The sequence below is a fragment of the Pteropus vampyrus genome, unplaced genomic scaffold (assembly GCF_000151845.1).
Source record: "Pteropus vampyrus isolate Shadow unplaced genomic scaffold, Pvam_2.0 Scaffold171, whole genome shotgun sequence".
Lineage (NCBI taxonomy): Eukaryota > Metazoa > Chordata > Mammalia > Chiroptera > Pteropodidae > Pteropus > Pteropus vampyrus.
In genome coordinates, this window is record NW_011888952.1 from 2,668,408 (window position 1) to 2,678,884 (window position 10,477).

Sequence of the window (10,477 nt, forward strand, 5' to 3'; positions counted from 1 at the left end):
TGAAATTCATATATGAAGTTGTTTATGTATGTATTTACAGCTTGCCGAGGGGAGGTCTGTAGCTTTCATCAGATTCCCAGTTAATCTCTCCAGAAATGTAAGAAACCCTAGTCTGGAAATGCAAATATGCCAGTACCCTATTAGCATCTGCCCTCTATTACTCAGATGCCCCTAGAAACACACTACTCATAATTGTAAGGTGCTTACCAAATGCCAGGTTCCACTTGGGACACATGATACACTTTAGTTGAACCCTCAAAGCCACCAGAGTTGAAGACATGAGTGTCAGTACACTGTCCACCTGGGCTGGAGCCCACCTGGCTTTGTTACATATCAGTACAAAGCTGACATTGCTGGGGGTGGCTGTTGAATGCTTACAGCAGGCAGGATCTCCTCTTGCCATGACAACAAACCTATGTAACAGGTACTTTTTATTTTCCCCATTGTATAAAAAAACAGAGGCTCAGAGTAACTCCCTAACTTGGCCCAAGATCACGCAGCTATAAATTGCCAGCATTTACAGCCAGCGCCCAACTTCTTAGCCACCCCATAATACCCCACTCATGGATGCAGAATAACTTCTCCAAACAAATTCATCTGGACACAAAACTAATTACAAGACATCTGTTGACTTTATCAATGTGTTTTATTTTACAAAAAAGAAAAAATCACTATAGTACAATTATTTAAAATAGGGCACAAAATTTAAAATAGCATGTTTCACAAAAAGATCTGCAATATGACTTTTCAGAGATATACCCACTGCATAAACATTAGGTACATAGCAGAAATATATGTTTAACGTCCATTTAATTTATTATAACAGGACAAGTGTACTTTCAAAATACAGTACTTCTGTAACCATGTCTCACCTATTCTCAACAGCCCAGAGAGGAAGAATGAACAGGTGTTACTTACAAGGAAACTGAGGTTCCAAAAATTAAATGACTGACTGAATTAGCAGCAGAATCAGAAGTAAAACCAGTTCTCCTGATTCTTCATCCAGCCATAAATAATGCATATTCTCAAAATAAAAGCTCCATTAAAAATAATAGCATTAGTGGGATGGGAGGATAAAGGTATAAATAAATATCTGTGGGTTGCAAGATTTCCGATAGAGAAAACAGAAAACTTATAGTCTTTTTGCCAGTGTCTGGCATTTATAAAACTTGAGACCTTGAGAAGTGAGTCAAGAACTACACTGGGACACAAGGTGAAAATCTTTCAGGTCATGGAAGCTTGCAGGCAGTTGGCAAATATGACCCAGAGATCTTAACTTTGGCGTTCAGAATGCTGTCACTTGTAGAGGGTTGAGAACAGGGCAATGACATCTGTTGGGGTGGTTAACGTCACTCTCCCCGGAACCACGAAATTGCCCACATCCTGGGCCTGTGTACCAGGGTTTCTGCTTCAGTCTTGTGATACCCAGCTATGACTAACAAATCCCAGAAAAGAAGAGAACTTCATGGATTTTGGTGTCTCTAAAAGCTGAGGTCTCTTCTCCCTTGACTTACTCTGGAATATATAAGTTTCTCTTCTTACCCCCTCAGGAAAGCTGATGTTTGGCTTGTGTTTCCTGGGAGATCTTGGATTCTACCTCAGACTTTTTCTTGATTTGACAGTTGTCTTTCCAATTGAGGACAAGGGTCCCCAGCTGTGTTTTGGTCATCAGGGGCCAAAAAGCTCAACGCTGTCTAGTTTCTCCTCTTTGTAGAGCAGGATATTCTCCATCAGTTTCCTTTTGGCCTCATTAATTTCAATTTTCCACGAAGTCTCTGTAGTTGACATTCAATGAAAAATAAAATTTAAAAAAAAAAGCCATTTGAACAAAAGGCATTTGGAAATAGGTACTATTATAATTCTTAGAAAGTCAGACTTGGTTAGAGTTTCTCACATATCAGGTTTCTGAATCAGGCGCTGAGTATAATGAGCATTTTCATCACCTTCTGCCTTTGCAGGGAAGCTCTGCCATCTGCCCCCACCTTTCAGAGAGGAGGGGGCTTCCATGCTCCTCCTCACGGATGCAGGGAATAGAGTGAACACTTAACACCCTCTTGTTCTTCTTCCTCTCTCTTCCACATGGAAAGAGGAACAATAGGAGTGGTCAGAGCTTGAGACAGTTATTGAACCACATTTGCTAAGGGACAAGGACATTGGATTGAAAAGGCCTTCCAAATTTTTATTTCAGAAGGAAACCTGGTATATTCGAACCTGAGAGGCAGAGATAGAAGGTATCTTTAGAAGCAAGAGGGGGTTTGTGTTGTGAAGTGAGGATGGAGAGGCAGGCAGGGACAAACCACACAGGGCCTTGCTGGTCCAGAGGAAGAATTTTGACTTGGTCCGTAAGTTTGATGGGGAGCCACACATAAGCTTTAAGTGAGGGGTGACATGAGTTGTTTTTAAAAACCCCTCTGGTTGGCCCCTAGAGAAAGGACTAATGAGAGGCCAGAGTGGATCAGGGAGGACAAAGGGAGGCTATGCAGTCATCCGGCAAGAGGATAGTAGCTTAGATGAGGTGGGGAGGTGGGGGCAATGGAGAGAAGCAGATAGAGCTGAAAGATATTTAGGTCAATAAATAGGGCTGAGTGATGGAATGGACACAGCGGGGCCAGAGGGAGGGAGCTGTCAGGGATGATTCCCTCAGGCTTTTCTTTGTGCAGTTGGCTGGTAGGTGAATGGCTGAATAACTAAATGATTGAGGGAGATGGAAGGAATAAATGATGGGCTGAGTTAGGGACACAAAAACGAGTGTGTATATGCATTCAGACCTCCACACACTTACCATCCTGGGGAGGCTCTGGACTGGCACAGGCCTCAGAGGAGGAATCAGCCTGCATCCTGCCTTTATCCTCTGTGGGAGCAGACGAAGTAGCAGCCCCACACCAGGGTGCTGCCCTCACGGAGGAAGAAGCATAGAGGCTGGAATTGTCCACATCATCCGTTTCTTCTGGAGTGTTGGAGGAAGAGCCTGTGCCCTCGGAAAGCCCACTCCAAGGAAGCGATGTCTCTTGACCTCTGAGCCGCTCTTCCACAACGGCCACAGAGCGACACACCTTGTGGATGAGAGAAACAAGAGCACTTACCAAGAATTCTTTCTGTAATCAAAAATCTAACAGGTCTCTCAAGCCTCCAGAGAGACAGACACAGAAGAATCAAATGCTTGTTGCTTTGTCTGGAAGAACAGCATCCTTCCTTTGAAAAGAACTAAACTTCCCAATCCGCCTTAGCCACAAATGACAGCACATGACCAAGACGAACCAATCATACTATCGCATACCTCTGATCTTAATGTTTGGTTCAGGTTTGGGCACATGACCCAAGCAGGCCAATCGAAATCCTTCTCTGGGATTTTTCTACCTAAAGTTTATGAGGAAAGATTTCCCTTTCCTTTCTATCGGCAGAGCCTCCTCACCACACACGGAAAACCCATTTACAGGTGGTAAAAATGAAGCCCCAACACAGAGTAAAGCAGAGGCAAGAGATGGACAGAGCGAGCCAGAGGCACCTTTGCTGGTTGAGAAGTTGGGTCAAGCTGCTCTAGCAATGCCTATCCTGTCTGCTGTTTGGTTAAATGAGCCAATAAAGTCGTTCATTCATTCATTCATTCATCCACTCACTGATATTCTCCCCCATCCCTATCTCTTTCTCTGTCATTTTCTCTCTCACTCTCTTGCTCTTACTCTCGCTTGCTCTTGCGTTCGCTCTTGCGCTCTCTCTCTCTGTATATCTAAGAGTTTGAGTTGAATTTCTATCACTTTCAACTAGAAATGCCCTAAGTAATATGGATATTGCCACTGAGGGCTTTTTATTCTGGTTAGGGAGGTTAGAGAAATTAGAGGAAGGCAGAGAAGAAATATTTCTTCTTTACATACGTGCCTACGTGTGCGCGCACACACACACGAAATGGTACAACAGGTGTAATACATACATACTCTTAATAATAACGACAAATCTTATTTGTTTGGTGCCTTGCAATTTACAAAGCACACTGACACATGATCCACAATGAGTTCTTATAGATAAAAAAATTAAAAGATTGAAGAGGTTAAGTTTCTTGCCTAAGGCCACCCAGCTAGTGAATGGCAGAGCTGACCACTGAACTCAGTCCTGTTTGTCTTAAAGTCCATGACTCAGTTGACCTCACATACCTAGCTTGGTTGTGAGATACTAAAGGCAAGGACCATTCCTCATTCCTCTCTATATACCTTAAGTGTTCTATCCCCTTTCTCTACCTAGCAAACGCCTCCTCAACTTTCAAGGCCCAGTTCAAACATCACCTCTTGAGATAAATCTTCACAGTTTATGGCCGATAAACATTTGCCAAGCTAAAAACAATATTCCCTTATAGCTATGTGGTCATGTAACTAGGTTCTGGTCTACAGGGTGTGAGAAAAAGTGATGTGTACATTTCCAGGTCACATCTTTAAAAGGAAGGGGGTATGTTCTCCTCTTCCTTTTAACCTCCTTTCAGTGGCTGGCATGCAGATGTGATGACCTGAGCTAGAGCAGCCATCTTGGACTCTGAAATAGAAGCCACATGGTACAGACAGCAGAGCAATAATATAGGAGCCTGGGTCTCTGATACTATGGCACTGCCACATCAGCTCTGGACTGCCTATATTCAAACTGTGAAGCTAAAGAAAATTATATTCTATTTTGTTTAAATCACAGTGTTTTGGAGTCTCTTCATTATAGCAGCTCCTTTGTGAGTAATTTAACTGATACACTGAATGAAAGAATGAAATGATTGAAGGGATGCATGCCTGAATGAATGGTTGAGGGAGAAAGTCTTTTCAGAACATAAATCTGATTATGTCCTGCCCCTGCTTAAAATCCCTACTGACTTCCTCAAAATCCTGACTGCCCCACATGATTTCTATTATTGGGCTTCTCCATCCTCACGGCCTCATCATAAGCCACTTTGCCCCATGTACTTTGTGTTCCAGTCACTCTGACCTTCTTCCAGGCCCTTGACCATGTCATGCTCTCTCTCAACTCAGGACATTTGCATGAGCTGTTCTTTCTGCTTGGACAGCTTTTTATTAGCATACACATCACTTCCTCAGGGAAGTCCTCCTGGGTAGGGCCCCTGTCATACACTATCTCAGTGCTCACCACACAGTCAATTACTGCGCAATGTCTGTGAGCTCCAGGAAAGTGGAACTGGCCTGCCTTTTTCACAGATTTTTCTCCTGGGCCCAGCACACAAATGCTGAATGAATGACTGAACACCATAGCACTTGGACATAAGAAAATAGCCTAGGCCTAGAAAAGCGACGTGAGTCTCTAGCTCCTGCCTGGTCATGATGCAAGACGATAGACATAAAGCTGAACTAGGAATCCAGAGAGCTCTTACAAAACTCATTCTGTGGCTTCATCTTCTCCTCTCTTGACCTTTACAGCCCCATCTATAAAACGGGAGTCTTGGGCTACAGCAGTAGTATTTGAAGATTTTTTTTTTTTTCAGCTACTAACCCCTTTCCTCAAATAAAATAATGAGAACCCAATATAATTATGAGAAGTTAAAATGGAAGTCATAAGTGGGGCCTATTGCTCCCCACAGCCCTCTTGCTACCAAAAGCAACTCCTGAGGTACTTTCAAGGAGCCCCTCTCTGCCAGATACTACTTGAAAATCACTTAGCTACATGATCTCTAAGAGTCCAAGTCCTCTCGGAAGTAATTTTGTTCTTAGAAAGACCTAGTAGTGGTCCCCAAATGTCTACTTGTTACCATGAAAACCACCTCTACATATCTGTTCATAGGAAAATGTTTTATTCCCTGTCGTGGCTTATTTCTGGGTTATCCGCCTATCCCTTAGGCTAAGGATGTTCCTTTTCTCTAGGACCTGGACCTTCTACCTTTGGGAGTTGACCCCTGACTGTCAGGTTTATACACTGGACCCCAACCCCCTCATCTTACTGATTGGCCAACGGGTGGACACCTGACCCTAGCTAGGCCAGTCAAGTTCTCTCACTGAGATGTTGGAATTGGGACCTGGAGACTTGATCTCTCGGTGCAGGTAGAACTATAGCATATAAATAAATATGACCACATCCCCTAACCAAGAAGATCAAAGAAAAGAAAAAGGGGATTTACAGAGAGAAGGAGGAATAAGGCAGATTTAGAGAAAGCAGAGTTCTGTTACCATCTGAGGGTATGGTCCTAGACTCCTGAGGCTAGCAGCACACTGTCTTCAGGCTCCTGAGACACCCTTATCCATATATTGCTCTGTTTTGCTGATGTAGGCTCTAACACATTCTGCTACTTGAAAACAAATATGTCCCTGGTTTGAGATCACATCTCGGTGACAGGATTGATCCCAAGTCTTAACCTGGTCCCTGGTAAAGCAGACCCATGCAGCCCTTGGAAGTGAGGCCCAGCTGACTCAGGAAAGGGCTCATCGCAGGAGAAAGGCTGACAGTCAGGCTCACCTCCACCAAGCTGGCGTTCCGCCTCCGCAGGCAGAGGCAGGCGGCCATGGCCAAGGCCTCGGCGCAGTCCTCCGGCAGCCTCCCAGCTCTCTTCTCCAGATATTTGTGGCAGATCTCCTTGGCCATCACTTTCTCCACCTCCATCTTCCCAGAGCAGAGTGAGGTGATGCTGCTTGGAATTTCACTGAGGAGTAAATCCTTCTGTGGGAAGAAGAGTAGAAACACTCCAGAGTGAGCTGCAGGGGTATGGGATCCAACACACCCACCTCATAGGCCTCAGTTACCTCATCAGGAAAATGAGGATAATAGGACTAACAAAAAGATTAAATGACAATACATACAAAGCATAGAGTGTGATACCTGACACAGACTAAACTTTCAATAGTCTATTAGTGATGATAATTAATAGTAATAATAGCTATCATTTATATAGTACTTACTACATGCTGAGTGAGCACTTTACTTACATTAATAATTCAATCTTATTAACAATTACAGGGACAATCTTTTATAATATAAAATAAACACTTTTGGATGTAGGCTTCTGACCCATATATTTAACAGGAAAAATTAGATCAGGAGTTGCCAGGGGCAAGAAGTAGGGAAAGGGGACTGATGATATAAAGGGGCCCAAGAGAATTTTCTGGAGTGATGGAAATATTCCATATCTTGATTGTGGTGGTATTTACATAACTGTCTATATTTTTCAAAACTCATATTATTCTGTACACCTCAAAAGTATGAATTATACCTCAATAGAAATGAATGCATATGTCCAGACTGGTACCCACACATAAAGGTACCTAGCAGCTTTACTTGTAATGGTTAAAAACTAGAAACACTCCAAATGTTCATCAACAGGTGAATGGACAACAGGTGGCATATCCATGCAATAGAACACCACTAAACAAAAGAAATGAGCCACTGACATACATGAAGCGCATGGCTGTATCTCAGAATAATTATGCTAAGTGGAAAAAAGCCAGACAACAAAAGAGCACATACTGCATAGCTTCATTTATATGAAACTCCAGAAAATGAAAACTTTTGTACGGTGACAGAAAGCAGATCAATGGCTTCAGGGGATGGCAGGGCAGGGAGAGATGCGAGGGGAGGATTCAAAGGAGAAGAGGTAACTTCTGATGTCGTGGGCATGTTCACTATCTTGATTTGGTGAAACTGTCACAGATATATACATATGTCAAAATTTATCATATTATATGCTTTATCCTCATTATTTATAAATATTTATAAATTCATATTCATAAAGTTATTTATAAATAACTTCATGGTATTCTATGGTGTATACAATTACATTGTAAATTCTTAATCGCCTCCCAACTGATAAATATTTCACTTGTTTGTAGTGCTTCGTTATCAATTAATGCTATAACAAACATCCTAGTCTATCTATGTTTTTCCTCACTTGTTTGTGTGTTTCCCTAGTTTACAAGTAAAACTGCTATATCAGAGGGTACACACATTTTAAATTTCGATGGAAACTACCCACTTCCCTCCGAAAACACTGTGGCCACAAACATTCCCAAGAGCGTGCAAGAGAGGTTTGCTTCCTCCCACTCTGGACCACATCTCTGACTCGAATCTTGATTATATATGTACAACAGAAGTGCATGTACCACAACAGAAGACCATGAGAAACCATATTTGGGTCTAGAAGAAGAGAAACTAGATTTTTAAAAAATTATATCTTTAACATTTTTAGAAACTATTAGCAAAAAGAACCTTCTAGCAATTTCACATAAGTGTCTTGAAAACTTCCTTCTCCTCAGGCAGCCCCAGAGAGTTGCTGGGGAATACATCTCAAGAAAACTGTCAGGAGATGAGAAAATGCCCCAAACCGCCCAAACCGCATCTGAGCTGCCCAAACCAACCTCTTTGCAGTATCTGGAGCTCAATGCCCAAAGTGGGCGGAGCTCAGGGAGTTCAGCAGAGGGACAAGTTGTGACCCTCTGTGTGTAGGGGAGGCCTTCAGCTCTCCACCCCAAAGCTCAGGGAATACTTTTGGGGCCCAGTCACAAAAAAGCCAACTGTTTCAATGCCTTCAACATCAAGTCAGAAAAGGGGCTCCTCTCTCAAACTGATGAAGAGGACCAGAACTTGCACAGAATTTGGAATCTTTCAGGACACATCAGTTCAAATCCCAATTTGAGCACTTATCTCACTGAAGGATATGAGACAAGCCTCTTCACTTTGGCCTTAGTTTTCTCATCTGTAGAATGGGGATGGTGATAACACTGAATTCATATGGTTGGACTTCCATGAGAATTAAACAGTCAGGAGATTATCAAGGTCGAGAACTCAGGATCTACAGTACGGAAAACCTGACTCAGAATTCCAGCTCTGACAGCACAGCTGAGATCTCAGGCAAATCTCAGAGCCTGCTTTCCTCATCTATAGATGAATAATATAATGCCTCTATCAATCTCTTGGGGATTTTGATATGATTTAGAAAGAAATTTATGGAAAGTGATAAACACAGAGTCTAGCTGTGTTGTTATATTTCTTAAATGGCATTACATATATGATTGTTCTTTGAATCCACAAAAAACGGAAGTTATTGAACTTATTATAGAAACCTACTTAAAAGAGTTGAAATTAACTTTTATCAATTTTAGAACAAACCCTATTTGATTGCCTGAGAGAAGAAATGAGTTTTCCCTAAACATTCTAAATTCTATTATCATGAAAAAGTAATTGTTGGCTGGCAGGAGATTAAAGCTTTTTTGCATAGATGCAAATCAAACCCTGGACTGAGGCCTCATTAGCATCTGTAAAATGGGTATAGTGGAGATCTCTGCCCTCCTGACACCTCATAGCTGTTGGCCCAAATGCACTACCCAGCCAGAAGTGACTGGTTCTCTTACCAGGTAAACTGGGCTTCGGTTGTTATCCATTGCAGGGATGCCAGTGAGGATCTCAGCTAACACCTGGAGAGCACAAGGAATTAGCACAGTTCAGGTACTCATGCACAAAGTCAGGCAGGAGATTCTGGCCAAGATGGAATATTTTTAACAAAGCCTGAGCTCCAGATCTAGCTCTACCATTTTCCAGCACAGACACTTGCCCAAAATCTGTAACAGGAGACTATCACTGCACGTCCTCCAACTAAATATGCCACCCATCTGCTAGTTGAAGGTTTGAATTAACTGATAGCAAGGCAGGGAGGATGGAAACCAAATGTATCTGTATTATCATCAGTTTTACATATATATTATATATATATAATACACATATACATTTATATGTACATATAGTATATACACATATATGCGTATACATATACACACATATGTATATATGTATATTATATAATGTGTATACATACATTATATACGTACACACATACATATATCTCTCTCTATATATATATCTATATACACACACTATATTTTAAAGGTAATTTCATTTAAAAACCCATCAGAAATGGTAAGCAAGCAATATTACGTCAATCTCGGGAAAGAAGGAATCCATGTGCAGGAATCTGTTCTATATAGAAAATTTCAGCAACATTTATAGCATGTTTCATTCATAGGCCTTTATTAACATCATTTGTTCATTACTTGATCCACTTACAAAAGGAGCACAGACTTGAGCCAGTGTAAGGCACTAGAGAATTGACAAACTGTGATACGTGTCTTAATAAACAGGAAACCTGCTTTGAACAGGAATTCTCAGTAGAGATAACAGCATGGTCGTTAAGAGCTCTACAGTCAGACAGGCCTGAATTCAAATTCTGACTTTGCTCCTTACATGTGCAAGTGATCTTTGGAAAAGTAACTAAAATGTAAGCCTATGTCCTCATCTGGTAAATGGGGATTTAGTGGTTGTGAATATAAGGGAGTGAGTACCCTACCTTTAATGTGAAATCTCTCTCCCACAACCCCTCTAGAAGCAACTCACAGTAAGTTCATATCTACTGCCAAGAAATCAATCCTTCCCTCCAAAGGAAGGGCCCACAGAGTTAATAACAAATTGGCAGTGGCCAGGAGGGGCAGCAGAGGGCACAGCTGCAGCAAGTGGACAG

At 41.9% G+C, this 10,477-nt stretch overlaps 1 protein-coding gene across 1 annotated transcript in view; it reads right to left on the reverse strand.

Annotated features, from left to right (window-relative positions):
- Positions 1 to 645: 645 nt before the first annotated feature.
- IRAK2 (interleukin 1 receptor associated kinase 2) overlaps positions 646 to 10,477 on the reverse strand; it is a 48,001-nt gene continuing 38,169 nt past the window's right edge. Inside the window, exons 10-13 of the mRNA XM_011370568.2 lie at positions 9,318 to 9,380; positions 6,433 to 6,633; positions 2,783 to 3,053; positions 646 to 1,775 (exon numbers count right to left, since the gene is read on the reverse strand). Of these exons, the coding sequence (XP_011368870.1) occupies positions 1,669 to 1,775; positions 2,783 to 3,053; positions 6,433 to 6,633; positions 9,318 to 9,380 (642 nt within the window). The 3' untranslated portion in view covers positions 646 to 1,668. The remainder of the gene's footprint in view (positions 1,776 to 2,782; positions 3,054 to 6,432; positions 6,634 to 9,317; positions 9,381 to 10,477) is intronic.